Source organism: Passer domesticus, chromosome 4 (genome assembly GCF_036417665.1).
Source record: "Passer domesticus isolate bPasDom1 chromosome 4, bPasDom1.hap1, whole genome shotgun sequence".
Taxonomy (NCBI): Eukaryota; Metazoa; Chordata; class Aves; order Passeriformes; family Passeridae; genus Passer; species Passer domesticus.
The window spans coordinates 56,799,598-56,815,429 of record NC_087477.1 but is presented as its reverse complement, the minus strand read 5'-3'; the positions used below and the strand labels follow the sequence as shown (position 1 = coordinate 56,815,429).

The following is a 15,832-nucleotide window of genomic DNA, read 5'->3' as shown; positions in this document are numbered from 1 at the left end:
TAAGTAAGGAAAGTGCTGTGGTAGCTTTTCACAGCAAGCTTCTCCTGGACTTACTTGATGACCAAATATACTGATAATGTTTATGGCTCATTCTAGAATTGTTTCCTCCAATAACCATATTTTCTGCTTATGAATGTAGCAGAACTGAAAATTTCTAAAAGGATTCCCAAACTCTGTTTGTTAAAAAGAAGACAGATGCCTTTGCAAACTGCAGCAGTAGGACCTACAGTTTTGAGAACTGGTATCTTATGATCCATAGAAACAAGTCTGTAGTGGACTTGAAGAAGCAGTCCAAGTGGTGTTGACTTCAGCAATCCTTAAGTCCTCCCTCTCTCAAGGGAGAGGATGGTTAGTATGGCACAACCCCATGCTGCTGGTGGGTGATACAGCCCTGTCAGGAGGTTATGCTGGAATTGTTCCAGCACTTGAAGCAGCTTAACAGCAGAAGTTAAAGACCCAGAGTAAGTTCCAAGCTTCTTTCAACTGTACACTCATTTTTCAGGCTCTTAAATGACCAAAAACAGAAATCTATTGAAGATTTACAGCACAGATTGTGCCTCAAAAAGGATGAACTGCTGGCAGCTCAAGATGAAATTATAAAGCTGAAAGAGATAATAGGTAATCTGTAATTATTTTTGTGCTTATTTCCCATTTCTAAAATAGAAAGCACTTACTCTTTTGTTTTTAGATAGGTTAAACCAGAGGAGCACTTCCCAGGAAGAAGCAGTCAGTGTGCTGAGAAGTACAATTAGTGTTTTGGACAAAGAAAAGGACAGTCTTCAAGAAACCGTGGATGAAAAAACAGAAAGAATTGCATGCTTAGATGACAACTTAGCTAACAGGGTATGTCCAGTACTACTTTGCATTCCACCTGGGGATTTTTAAAGCAGTTATGTTTTAGGGAGACGTTTTGCCTTGATGAAAACATCTGTGCAGAGCACATAAACACTGTGCTTGGACCCAATGCAGAGTCATTTGCCAACTCAATAGAACTTTAATAATGAACGTAACTGTATTCCCTAAATACTCCAAGAAAATAAAGAAGCATTTGTTTGCATTTTGCATGTGGAGGGGTTTATTGAGGTATAAAGTACTAGCCTGAGGTGACAAAATCTATAGCTGACTTCCATCTGTTTCAATGACAAGACAATCCTTTCTCAGTAAAGAAGAGAAACTTGGAAATCACTTATTGGTGAAGAACTAAGATAAAGGTTTACATTAAAAGTTCTTTAATGAAGTGCCCTCTTATGCTGCAACATAATAATACCTAATACAACTTTTAATTTTTTTTTTCATAGGAAAAAACAATTGCTCATTTACGTTTAACACTCTCTGAACTGGAGTCCTCAACAGAGTAAGTAAAGAGTAGGATGCCTTCTTTGGAGGTTTTGTTTTATGTAGTAGTTTCAAAGAGAAAGTGGAAGGCTATTTTAGTTTTTTTTTGGATGAAATTAAGTTAATCCTGTTTGAGTTAAGTAGAGGACTGTACTGTGTTGAGAAAGATGTACTCAACTTTGGAAGGCACTTTCTCTGCAATTATATTACAGGCTGCTAAGAAACTGTTACAACAATCATTAACAATTGCTTGTCTGTCTTAATTTCCCTAAACTGGTAAGGTTTCCTAACTCTTGGTCAAGGAGTAGTTTTCTAGCACTCCACTAGGTGTTAGATTGACCCAGGTAAGAGTCAGAGCTGAATTCTTAATGATTGGCAATCTAATTCTTCTAGCTGAAGTACAATCTTAATTAAAATGTATTTACATAGTTTTTAGCTGGGCTTGCTCTGATCTTTCATTCTTTCCTCTTTTTAAGCATGACTTTTTAAACTATAGCATCTTAAAAATTTAAACACCAATATTTAAATACTTGAAGCCCAATGTAACTGAATATTAGCTATATTGATGCATGAGCTATATGTGTCAAAAAAACCCAATGCAAAAGTTCACCTAAGTTTACAGATATTTATATTTCTAATTTTTCGTTTAATCTTTCCATTACTCTTTTGATAATTGTCCTTCAAGTGTAAATTATTTGTCTTCTTCCTTTATGGCTTATAAAATATGCAATTGCCATAATCACTACCAAACACAAATAACAGTCGTTATCTATAATTGCTCTTTGTCTAATAAGATACATCTTACCAGATATGTCTTCAAAACTAAGATTAAATCCATCTTATTTCTGCATATTGACATTTTACATACTTAGTTTACATTTTATTTAGTTTGTCGTCATTCAGAGAGCAAGAATTTTATCTGATAATTTTCAGCAGTATATGGTATAGTACAAGAAGGGACAATTTTAATAATGTTTTCACTTGACAGCCAGATGCAGGACAGGCTGAACAACAGAGACCGTGAGATAGCCAGCTTACATCGCCAGCTTGATACGTCCCAGCTAGAGCTGGCAGAAATGGGAAGGGTAAAGGACATGGCTCTGAAAGAAAACAGGCGACTGCAAGATGACCTGGCTACAATGGCCAGAGAAAACCAGGTATGAAGACAGTATGTGATACTGAGGTATTAAATCATTTATTGCTTGCTTGCATCAAAACTGCTACATCCTCGGTTCTGATTGAGGTGTTTAATTATTGGTATTTCTTGAGCCCTGGCTTATTGAAAATCACTAGGCAGAAATTGTAAAAGCAATACTTCAGATACTTCAGTGTAGTAATGCAGTGAGGGAGAAAAGGGCAAGCTTCCAGTTTGGTAACCCTTCCTGAGACTAAAAAACAAATCGAAATAAATTAAATCTAGAACTTAATTGTTTATAATATAATGAAATTATGTTAATTGGTTATATCACTTGGCAATCAGTATTTAATTGGTAAAGATTGGGTTTTATTACCTTTGGAAGTGATGATTGAGAAAGAAACTCCAAAAGCAGACATCAGATTATCAGGTGAAAGTGAGAGGGAGAGGAAGGGGATTGGTAGCACATCTGAATTTGTTCTGGTGCAGTGATTCATTAATTTTATCCATCTAGTTTCCATGAAGAATTTGATTTATTGAATGAGGTATGCCATATTTTAGATTAGGGTCTTTTGGAGATTAGGGTGTTGGAGGAACGAGTTGGTTTTGTGCAGCAGCTGGTTATTGCTGACCAAAAGCCTCCCAACTCCAAGTGCATGACATGGATGTCCTTATAGTATAGAGTGTCTTTATGGACAATATATAACCAAAATGTTCAGTGTTTTATAGGGTAAGTAGCATCTTTTATTGGGCTGAGCATTAGAAAATCCATGTAGAGGGTATGTGAGAGTTATCTTAAGAGTGAACCTGGAATTTTGTTGCAACTCATAACATACAACTTGTATAGCAAATACAAGTACTGCAGCTCCTCGTGAGATTCAACCACCTTCTAAAATTTTCATCCCAAGATACAAACGTTTGTTTGAATTCACTGTAAGTACAAACACTAAAACCGATCAGGACATTTGTAACTAAACCATTTATTTCAGTTGCCCTCAGTCACCCCAGCTGAGTCTGATGCCACAAAATATAATATAGCAACATGTTTCAAGGAAATGATTAGGACCTTGAACAGTTCTTGCAAAACCTATAGTGCAATATATAAATATGTGGATGTACTGATGATTGAAATTAGACCTACTCTTTACAGGTGCCTAATAAGATGAAATATTGAATATTATCATAATACGATTATGAAAGTTTTCCCAGTGTTTGGGAAGACTACCACAGAGACAGGCAGACTGATTTTAGCATATGTTAAATAAGGCATACAATAAAAAGGCTAATGAATAGTAATATATCACAAAAAAAAAGAAGGGGAGGAAATAAGACAGCATCTTTTATTTCCCCACATTTGATCATGGACATAGGAAAAGATACTTGCAGTTTTGGCTCTCTGGGCTAGAGGACTCAGAAGAAGAGAGCTGAAGCTGAGAGGGATGCAATTGGCAGTTCAAATATCTCAAATAAATTACATGGTACATTTTTGATGTTTAAATATGATTTTACTAGTGCATTTAGTTATTTTGTCTTGCAATTCTACTTTAAAATAAATGTTATTTTGTTGGAAAGTTGGCTTTCTATTGATCTAAATATTTCCTTTACTCAGGGATACTGAATCTTAAAGCTATAAAAATTCCAGTTCCCAAACATCAATATGTCAAATTTTCCAAAGATCAGTAGGGTGTGTCATCAGGGAAGCTTCATGTTTTATGAACTGGTGGGATAGTCATTGTTTATTGTGATTGCTCTTGCCTGGAAACTCTTTGGTACATCTAAGGTAACAGGAGATATTTCTGAACTCTACAAATCCCAAAGAGCTTTGTAAGTAGAATAGAAAAAAATCTAGGGCATATGCAATTACTTTGATTTAATCTGATGGGATATTATATAGTAATTAATTTATTGCAAAGCACAATTTTGCCTTTATGCAATCTCTCTAGGCTGTCAGTACCGAGCTTGAAGATGCAATACGTGAAAAAGAAGAAATGAAAACCAGGGTTCATAGTTATATAACTGAAGTCTCCAGATTTGAGAACTTGATAGCTTCAAAGGTAAAAATATTATCTGTAGGCAGTCATTACTGCATTCAGTAAAACAAAGTAAGAATTGCATGGTTTGGGTGCTGTTTTCTCTGCCTGTCCCATTTCTTTCTTTTGTTTTTCCTTATTTTCTCTGCAGTGTTTAAAGCTACTAGTGGGGGATTCATATAGCACATTGTTAGATATGAAGCACTGATTAATTCTAGCACATCACAATTTCACAGATCATGTTTCAGTTGGCCATAATGCTGGAGATTGACAAACATGTCATGTTTGAATGTTATTTTGCTTTTTGGGTTTTGACCAGGCAATCAGTAAAATAACAGGTACTGTTTCATTATTGTAGGCAGAAAGCAACTTATACAATGATTTTAATTATTTTGCCCTTTTGGAAAAGAAAAAAATGTTATCTGTTCTGCATAAAATTGTAAAAATAGTAATGTTAAAATAGTGCTCTGGTTAAATGTCCTTTATCATGATACTTGAATTCAAAAGCATGATATATGAGTTAAAATCATTTTAAAAAGATAGGATTTGTGTCAAGACAACATGAACTGGCAAATTTATTATATGACTTTGATTGGGAAGAATAAGTTTTGATCTGACTTCAACTTGCATGTCTAGATGAATGCATGTAAATTCCACCACTTTTTGCAAGTAGAAACTGAAGCATGGAGAAAAGGTTAAGGTCAGTAGTAGGTTAGCTTAGAACTATCAATCTAAAATATTTGAAGTTTATTTTTTAAGAATTTTACAGCATATCATATGTTCAAACTACTTCAGCTACAGACAGGGCTACACCTTCTACACCTTTGGCAAATGATAATCAAGTTATTATAAAAAAGTTATTCAAGTTGGGTACCAGGAAGCTATAGAATACACAGCCAGCAACCAGTTCAGGGATTTTTCTAGTATTATATCTGGAGAATGCCTGTGGAGACAAGGATTTACTTTTCTGCACAGTGTTCACTTGCTAAGTCTGAAGTTTCTATTTCCTAATGCTCCACCTGATCCTTTCTGCACTTCCCAAGTTCTGCAGGATACACAGAAGAAATTTCAGAAAGAGTTGCCTTTCTCGTTAGATTTATACTGATTTATACTACCAACCTGCATATCCCACTGCACATTATTTGAGCAGGGAATGGAGGTAAATAAGAAAAATTTATCCCTGCCTTTTAATCCACTCTTGGCCAAAGTAAAATTCACAAGCAACATTTGTTCTATCACTGCACAAATGGTGAGCACCAAAGCTTGCATTTTTGTACCTCTGTGATAGACTCCTTTGGTGTGTATGCTCTAGTAGATTACCAGTGTTTCAGGCACTGCTAAAAAGCAAATATTTATAAGAGTAAAGTAACTAAAAGAGCTGAAAATGGAATTTCTTGGAAAGGGCAGCATGCAGTGTATCTCAGTAATGTGACCCTTGACAATGCAGAGAGATCCAAAATAACCCCTCTCCTGGGTGTCTTAAAACTCATTAGCAACTCCTAAGTGTAATTCCACTTTAATAAAACTTAATGCCTTATTTGCTATTTGGACTTGGAAAAGGGATGATGAATTTTAGTGGTTGCCAGATAGTGGGATGAAGAAAATGAAGGAAGTTTTGCTTTCTAGGGGGAAAAAAATGAGCTATTTTAAGGAATAGGCGTGAAATGAGATCAAACAACGTGAAGGTATGTTGATCATTGCAGAGTGATTTACTGTTTCATTAGGAAAAAGAAAACCAAGAATTGTTAGAGAAGTTCCGGATGCTCCATACGCAGGCTGAAGGCTGGGAAATGAAGGCTCATCAAGCTGAAGGAGAAAGCAGCTCCATACGCCTGGAACTCCTTTCAGTAGATACAGATCGGAGACATCTTCGAGAGAGAGTCGAGTTACTGGAAAAAGAGATTCAAGGGGTAATGTGCAATGGAATTCCATCTAGGACAGTGGGATACATCCAAGTGCTTTTAAATAAAGTCAATGGACGATTTTTAACACCTTAATGGAAAATAATTTCTGCATGTGAATGTTTCAAATACAAACACTAGAGTTTTTGAAACAGTAATTGATTTTGTTTAGATGTGCTTTGCTTCACTCCTGCTTGCCCAAAATTAGAATTGTAGCATATATTTTCATAGTTTTAGATCTCTTCTGTTTGGTTATCACTGTTACTATGACATTGTAAGAAACTTCTGTTAAGTTGCTTCAGAATATTTGCATATAGCTTTATGAGTATTTTGCAAGCTTAGTTCTTACATTTCTTTGAAGCTTTGAATGAAGTATTTGAAGCATTGGTGGCTGGACTCAAGGTAAAAATCTGGTAGACATCCAAATTCAGAATCAGGATTCCACAATACTGAATCCTAGACCAATGTTGTAGAACATAAGATTTATATTTTAGAAGCAGGGGTTTATATTTTAGAACAGAGGTTTATATTTTAGAAGCAGTAAGAGAAGTTCTAGAGCATAAATGTGGTGGATTGACAACATTTTGTTCCATACTTAGAATTAGCCAGAAAGAGTTAGAGACTGTATTGTAAGCTGAGTTAAAAATAGGTTGTATGTTTGGGGTTTAAGCTTCTTAATTCTTGTTCCACCCTTTTATAGTACTTGTATCATTACTCAAGTTGGTTATTTAAAAATTGCAGAGGTGGTTTATGAGTTGCCCTTAGCTATGTTTTTGGGTGAGGGAAGAAATACTAAATTTTTACAGGGAAAATAAAGTGTTACAAAACCCAGGTTATTCAACAGGAGTCTCATAAATTTAACACTGAAAATGTATCTGTATTTGGTTTTGTTTAGCACATTGTTGCACATCAAGTATATGAATCTCAGATCTCCTCCATAACCAAAAATATGTCCAGATTGGAAGAGGATCTTAAACGTGAAAATCAGGATAAGGCTTCTGTGTTAGCAGACCTCGCTTCTGTGAGAGAACTCTGTGTGAAACTTGAGGCTAGCAAAGAACTTTTAGCTCGACAGCTGACGTCCAAAAGCATGGATTATGAAAGGGTAAGAGGCAAAGGCAAATTTAATTTGCTGTAACAAAGTAACTTCCTTTGCTTTTAGTAGGTTTTGGAGAAAATAATTGCTTCTTAAAACAAGGTAAGTTAATTTACGTCATTAGTTTTGTGTTTTTATATAAATTATAAATTTTACAATATACAGATCCTTAGCTGTGGGTTTTGTACAAAAAGAGGAAGTTTCTTTGATTCATTACCACTGCAAAATGTTGCAGGTGTAGTTTTAACTGTACCACAGACAGATCATATATATATTTATTTTTGGTTTTTTAATTGACTCAAACTTTATAAAAAGCAAATAGTGCACTTCTTATTTAAATAGTAAAGACTCTACACTAATGGCGTCTTTTCAGTTAAGAAATTGAGATACAGCTAGAATTCATTGAATATTTTGAAATAGTTTTAAAAGTTCTAAATATTCATATTTTCTGAACCTTTTTCTTTACAGCTGATTTTGTCTTCATTTAGTGACTTGGTCAGCCTTTCTGGGACTGTAATATTTAAGACCTTGAGAACAGTAAAATTTGTTTATATTCAGAGAACTGAAGAGGAAAACAAGTATTCCTACATTTTTAGCAAAAGCCAAGAGGTTAATTGTGGGCTGACCTAGTCAAATAGGATGAAGTATAGTATAACAGATGTGCAAAGTTCTACTGTTAAAAGCCAATTTGTGTTCCAGGTACTTACCTAAACATTTCCAGCACTCAGTAATGCAGCTCCCAGTAAAACATTTGACAGATGTACCACTTGAAAAGTTTTAAATTAAGTATAGTTTAAAATAATTGTAGGCTTTACATTATTTTGTGAGCTGTTTCCTAATCTTTTTTATGAAACTTTTGTCCATTTCATTTTTTGTAACAAATCTTCACAAAATAAAATTCTCTGTGTTTGTAAATTGGTGTGTTAATAACATATAAAATTTGTGCCTTAGGTTCTAGGAGAATTAGAAGATACAAAATCAGAAGGAGAGTTGCTGAAAAAGCAGCTATCCAGTGAGAGACTTACAGTTCAGAATCTTGAAACTTTATTGGCTACTAGTAGAGACAAAGAATTTCAGAATCAATTAATGTCCCAAGACAAAGATACCGAAATTCAGTTACTGAAAGACAAGCTAACACTGGCTGAGAGCAAACTGTAAGTTTTAACAAATGTGTGTGTGTTATGTGGTTTGCAAAATAACTATTTCTTTGTGACAATACTTATTCACAAAATCTGGGTGTTGGGTATGACTGAGCAGATTTTTGCAGCAATGTCTTTTGGCCTTTCATGGCATCATTTAAAGTTTCTTTACAGGTCTTTCATATTGCTTTCAATTAATCAGCACTTTGGACATCAGTTTAGTGCAAGCAGTAAACTTGAACAGGAGTTCCAAAGGAAATATCTTCTACATAAAATTTTAACATGTGCTTACTGCTCACAAAAAAACCCCCAAGTATATTAAATTCATGGTAAATGTGAATTGCTTATCTGCTGAAGATGCCTATTGTCCTTGATTTGATTAAAGAATCACTTACATAATAAATAGTGAAGTTATAGTGCTTTAAAGTACTTTTGCTGCTTTTGATATTAACGGTTGTGGGAAAAGTCCTGTGTCACTTATTATTCCTTTGAAATAGGAACAGAACTAAACCTGACACCTCCACCAAATGTGGCCAGCAACTTCTGCTGCAGATCTGCCTAAAAAAGCAATAACTTTTAGCAACGCTTATATATAAAAAAGACTGATCTGTTTGGAGCAATGAAGTTAAGAGGGGAGTTAACTTTGTGTGTCTGTGAAATTCTCCTAAGGATACATCAGCAGGAGCTAGTGGTAGCTCTGCATTAAATAGCAACAAGGAGTAGCAGCTGAGTGCAGATGGTGGTGAAGAGTAAAGTCAAAGCAGAATTTCAGATGTAGAAACCCACCTGTTTAGTAAACACTAACCTAGGGAGAGAAAGGAAACGTGGAAGTTAATGGAACAGGTAATACTCCTCGTGAGATATAGCGTGTATTCCACTTAAACTGGTGACACAGATGTTCAAGAAATACGCTTTTGGTTGATTTATGTAGAAGCTACAACTTGTGATGGTTTATGATGGTCAAGGAGCAGTGATCTCAGTGAATCTGGAGATTATTAAATTGAATTTTTTAAATGAAATTGAATCCAGTTACTTTGTGTACAAACATTATAAAACTGTTTAACTATGTGCATAGTCGTTTTTTCACTGTTTTTCTTTTGCACACATTGTAAGGTTCATTTGTTTTTTGTAAATGTCAATACTTGCAGTGTTAATAGGGTGAGATATTTGCAGGGAGATGGAAAATGTTCTCTTGGAGGAAGAGTGGCCATTCTGTTGAATTGCTTTCCACTGTTTATCTCAAGGTTCTGCATGTTACTAGACAAGTGTTCAGGTGTGAGAACTAGTTGTATATAGCTTATTTTCTACTATTTGGTTTGTGGGTTTGTGATAGTTGCAGTCTAATGAACAGGAATTTTTAAATGCTCACAGCTGTGACTGAAGTATGTGACAATTATTTGTGTCTTGCAAAATACAGAAATTCATTTGACTTGGCAGAATTTCAGCTCTAAATGACAAAAATCATGTGCCAATATTTTTGAACATTATTTAAAGTTTTAGCTTTATAGTACCTGTCCTTCCACTTCATTTAGAAAATGGCACTGACTTTAGAAGTATTCTCAGAAGTAAGTTTAACTTGTGAAGTTCTCCAGTGCTGTAATTATGAGTAGTGTAAAGAATAAGTAGTTATTACTTTGAGTACTGCATGGGTGATAGTACAGTAAATGTGGTCTTGATCCTCTAGAGTGATTAAAGAATTAAATAGAGAATTTGGAACAGCTAAACTACTTGTTGAGAGCTATGTATATCTGCTGTGAAAGAGATGTCCTCTGAAAATTGTGTATCATCATGTAATTTACATGATGATTACTGTGCATAAGGGGTTTCAAAATGTTTCTAAATTTTGGAGTGATCTACTTAATGCTCTTAATTTTGTTTAAATGTCACTGAACGGAATAACCTCAGAACTCACAAACTGTTTGCTTTCTTTCTTTATTTTACAATAATGATATTGGGCCCTGAATTCTTACCTCCATCCTGAGAGCATATGCCTGTCTTTGAAGGACATATAAAATATCATCAAGATGTCTTGTCTTCTGCATCTGTTCTCAACATACTGGATCAAGATACCATTCTAGGAATTTTACTGATGAGTAGGGAACATGGGAAAAAATATTCTGCGGTTTTATTTGGAACAAATCTCTTGAGTAGTTTACGTTTTCCTGGAGTCAAAGACCGGCGGGTGCCAGACAGGAAGTCTGTGACTGAGCTAGGAGTGGAACTCATTTTTCAGAACTCCAGTCCAGTGCTTTAGCAATAAACCAGTACAACTTTCCTTCTCCAGGAGAAAGTTTTGAGCACTCCACCTCACAGTGGCTTTGAAGACTGTATGGAATGACATAGCTGTCTAGATTCTTGCTTAGACAACCTATTTTACATGCAACAATTTCTTTTTCTTCCTTTATAATGTAATTGATGGTATTTTGCATCCAAGCATTGAGTAAGCCAAGATGATGATTTACTGAGAAGTATATTAATCATGTTTCAGAAGATTTTCAAGGCTCCTTTTAACTTTGATTCTTGCACTTGAAACAATTGGGCACAAATACCAAGGGTGTAGTTAAGTCTCAGACTCTGTGTTTTGCTGGTCTGGTGTTTGCTTTAATACAATTTTTACTTAGATTTGGTTCAGTTGTGTTCATGGCTCGCCAGATAGTTCCAGCTACTTGATAAAATTTTTACTGAAGCCATTGTCTGTTAAGTTTGTAATTTTTTGTGGATATTTACTGCCTTTTTTTTCTTTTTTTACACGAAGGCTATCTCAAATTGCAACAGACAGCAGTAAAGCAAATAAAATAATTATTTAATTGTTTTGTCTGTTTTTATCAAACATGTTTGTGTTTACCTTTGTCTGAAAAAGAGCTTGATGTAGTCAGGATGTAGTGAGAGGCTTGCTAGCTTCTTGCTTCATTCTCACCTTAGGTTCTTCCAGAAACATTCTGTTGCATTCATTTGGTTCTTGCTGCTTCTAATTTGATTTAGTCTGTGAAACAACATGTTCAGTATCTGGTTTTGTTTCATTTTTCTCTAACTTCTCTAAGCTCCTAGCTGATATTGTTCAAAGAAAACTTTGTTGCTTCTCCTGATTTTTTTTAGAAGCAGCAATAATAGAGAGGTTTCCATGCTTCGAAGTAAAGTTGCACAGATGCAGGCTGACACTGATGTTTTAAAAAGGAAACTGACAACTGAGCGATTTGAACGGTAAGATGCAGTTTTGCAGTGAGTTGACTCTCCCTCCTTCTTTCTTCTTTCTCACTTTTAAAACTGTTGCTTTTTTGAGCAGGGGGAAACTTTTATGGAAAACTCTGTTCCGCTTGTCATACAAAATTTAATATTTTCATCTTGAAAACTGCTTAAAGAAAAAATCTTATACAATTTTCAAATTTCTTTATAAGTTTTGGGAGTTTACCACTGCCTCTAAGTGGTAATATAATAAAGTGGTAATAAAAAAAAAACCCTTCTGATGAAAATAAATAGAATAAATAACAGAACGGAGGGGCTTTACGAGGAAGCGAGGCGTTTTGCAGGGCTCTGTTCTGTTCCTGTGCCGCGGCGCAGTCCCCAGGCTGAGGTTGCTGTGTGTTGGCAGGGAGCGAGCCATCCAGGAGATGCGCCGGCACGGCCTCTGCGCGTCCTCGCTGCGCGCCTCGCCGCCGCTCAGCTCCACGCTCCGCTCTCCCGCGCGCTCTCCGGAGCGCGGCGCTGCCGGAGCCGCTGAGCCAGCAGCAGCTGAAACGTAAGTGGTTTGACTTCAGCAAGTCTTTTCTGTCTGAGAGTTAGGTTTAAACTGTTTCTAAACAATACCTTTGTGATTATATGAAATTGTTACACGCTTCAGATGGTTCTAAGTTCTGCTTTTGCTGTCTCTCCTGCTATAAAATATTGATGGCAACCAATAAACGCAAAGTGCTCTCCAAAGACCATATAATGTAATGGATTCTCATCGTCTTTTTCTTAATGGCCTTGCACCACCTGACAATTTTCAAATATATGTTGCCTGCATATTACTACCATTTATTATATCCAGGTATACTTTATTATTGTTAATAGTTATCTCCAAATAATGAATGGTTCATATAAAGAGCAATGCCATGAAATTCTCCCAAGTACAGCAGTAACGGAAAGACACTCCACAGAAGAGTCCAACTAAAATGCATTTGAACTCTATGCTAGATGAAGCTTACCTCCAAAACAAGTGCATAAAAATAATTAATGTATTTTTCATTGTTAGTGCTTGAATCTATGAATGTCTAAGATCGTGATTGCTATAGCCCATAAAAAAAGAAATCAAAATCAGCCCCTTACCTGTTCATTTTCACCTGTTTGTTCTTTTAGAGATCATTGTTGGTTTAGATGATGCCAGTTACATGTTACAGACCTGATTACTGACTGTATATCCCACCTGTCCTATATTGAATAATAAATTGTAGTGAAAAGGGGAAGGACAGGGAGACATAAAGAGTGATTGTTGTAGGAAATATGTGTGCTGTGACAGCTCATGAATTCTACTGATTTTAAAGTTTATTTTTGCTGGTAAATATACATGGCTTGTTCTAAGCTTACTTTTGTTAACAAAAACAGAGGTTTCTTGAGAACTGAGCTCAGCCTGGCATGAACCCACATTGTCAGCAATTTTTCTCTTCTGTGAATTTTTGGGCAAAGCAAAAAGTGGAAACTGTAGCAAATGAGATACTGACAGTGGGGATGAATCAGCAGATATGCCTTTGCTTTACTGGTGATCCCCATGGCATACCCTGTTATACTGTAAAACAACATTTTGACGGAGGTGATGACAGATAATATATTTCTGAGAAGGAGCATCATCAGTAGAGTATTGTCTTTAGTCTTCCTTGCTTTACAGTGTGTCCTGAGAACAATAAAAAGTCCAGTTGCTATGCTTGGAGGATACCATGTAGTGCACTATTTTTGTCTAGTATTTGTATCCCTAGTTTTAACAATGTCAACTCTGTACCATATCTTACCAGAAAATACCCCATTTTCATGAAGTGTGTATTTTTAAAGAATGTGATTTTTAACAACTGAATTCCCATACAGTTGTTATGCATATCTTGCCTTTTAAATGTATCAATTACAGTAGAGTGATCTCAGCAGTGCTGTTACCATCTTTCATCCTTGTTTATTCCTTCTTGGGAACTTAACAGAGTAAATTGTACTCTGTAATTACTGTTCTGTAGTGTTACAGCTGTCTCTCTCTGACCTGATTTCATCTTCTCGAGCAATTTTCTCTTCCTCCTCGTCTCACTATTACTTTTGTAAATCATTTTAGCAATGGGTCAGTGGTTGATATGCTAATAGTTGATATTTGGGAATAACAGAAGACCATCTGAGGAGGCTAAAGCTAATTACTACTTTTTATCCTAATATTAATAAGTAAAATATAGTAGTTACCTGTATTTTGACATCTTTTCTTTCTCCACAGAAATGTGACCGTCAAGGAATAACCACTACTTGAGTAGCTGAAGCATTACCTTGTTACAAGGACTTTTTTTTTATAAATTATGAATACTTATATTTTACCTCTGTTTTCTTCAAATCACTGATTACCTTTGAAACCTCTGAGAATGGGTGAAGTAATCAACTTTGGAAAATTCTGCTTTCCCAACTGGCAGGAGTGACTGACTTTTTCTGGCTGTTTGACAGGTTTTTTATCAAGCCTGGCTATGTTTTGTTACTTTTTTAGAAACATAATAATTAAAAGAAGGAAATGAGTATTGATTTGACAATCTCTTGTTTTCATTTTTTTTATTTCATTTGTTTGCTTATTTCATATGATTGGAGAAGTTTATTCATCTTAATGTGAGCTAACATAGAATAACATCCCCAACTGTGTTAAAAATGCTGAGCCAATGTGTGTTTTCTACTCATGATGATTTCCTATGTTTGGGCTTTTAACAAGTGTTTTCTGTTTTCAGGTTATTCTTTATGGTATTTAAAAGTATTGATTACCTATTTTGTGAATTAATTTTGTTTACTGTATCTTTTCTAAATAAAAAATATATATCAGTTATTCTTTATTACTGTTTCTATCAATCTCCTTTTGTTTAACCTTTGTGTGAAATTGCATTTTAAATATCCCCATATTTAATAAAAAGTAAAGAGAAAAAATTTTAAAGATGTATTGAAATACTTTAAATATTAAAAAATTCTCAAAAATATTTTATATTCAAACTTTTGAATCATTTGATGTTTTTCAAATTTTGGTTTTAAAAGTTCAGAGCAACACCTGGAATCATTCACACAGTTAAGCTCAAGCTGCTGGAGAGGTGACACAGGACTTCATGTTGTGACATACATAGTAGGTAAATGAAGTGAGAACTCATCTTGACAATATCTGGTGTATTTAGCAGAGGAGCATTTCAAATTTAGGCTTTGAAGCAAGATGCAGTTAGGAACACAGAGTTTTCTGAATAATTACATGCCAGCAGGGTGACAGGATGTGTATTCATAAGAATTATACAGAGCAGTAGAAATGGGAGGATGCATTGCTGCACATCCTTGCACTGGCCAGAAGGTCTTGTTCTGCTGTTCTAACATCCAGTAAAAACCTGTCATTACCAGTTAACATTACAAGCATCTCTAAGGTGCAAACAACATTTTAAATTACATGGGGGGGAAAAAAATTGCTTAGATTTTATCTAGTTTGTATCAAGATTGTTCCACTTAAAAATGATGAAAAATATTGTGTTAACTGAAAATACTGTATCATATATTATGTATTAAATTTTACTGATTAAAGCCAGATTAGAACACCAGTTCAGAAGTACCTGAAAATACTTGTGTCACTGAGGTTTCTCAGCCGTGTAGGGAACTGTGCATCTTACACATTTTACTTTCTAGGTCTTTCATTTACCAGTTATAGAAGTGAGGAGGATTTCTCTCTAACTGTTACTTACCTATTAATACTGTTTGTAATTAAGTCAGTGGTTTCCACTGATGCTAATTGGTGTTAATTATTCAGGTTGATTTAGTAAGAAAGAGAAAACTCTTGATGTCTTCAGTGGTGACTTTAAAGTATCCTATTTTGTAAATAAACCCTTTTAATTTTGAATTATTTTTTTAAAAACTAGTGTTTCACTTTATTGAAAACAGTATGTTTCATCTTACTGAAAAATGCATATTTTGGCATTACAATTAAAACCATAACACTTCAATTAATAGTAATTCCTACATGGATA

At 35.0% G+C, this 15,832-nt stretch overlaps 1 protein-coding gene across 9 annotated transcripts in view; it reads left to right on the top strand.

Moving 5' to 3' along the window:
- CEP135 (centrosomal protein 135) overlaps positions 1 to 14,671 on the top strand; it is a 33,754-nt gene extending 19,083 nt beyond the window's left edge. For 8 of the 9 annotated variants that reach the window (XM_064418103.1, XM_064418105.1, XM_064418099.1 and 5 more), the window contains 11 exons: positions 503 to 618; positions 689 to 843; positions 1,299 to 1,354; positions 2,324 to 2,492; positions 4,414 to 4,524; positions 6,225 to 6,410; positions 7,297 to 7,506; positions 8,449 to 8,651; positions 11,733 to 11,837; positions 12,226 to 12,372; positions 14,077 to 14,671. In XM_064418103.1, coding sequence (XP_064274173.1) covers positions 503 to 618; positions 689 to 843; positions 1,299 to 1,354; positions 2,324 to 2,492; positions 4,414 to 4,524; positions 6,225 to 6,410; positions 7,297 to 7,506; positions 8,449 to 8,651; positions 11,733 to 11,837; positions 12,226 to 12,372; positions 14,077 to 14,098 — 1,480 coding nt within the window. In that variant the 3' untranslated portion in view covers positions 14,099 to 14,671. The other variant, XM_064418106.1, reaches the window with a different exon arrangement.
- The last annotated feature ends 1,161 nt before the right edge of the window (positions 14,672 to 15,832 follow it).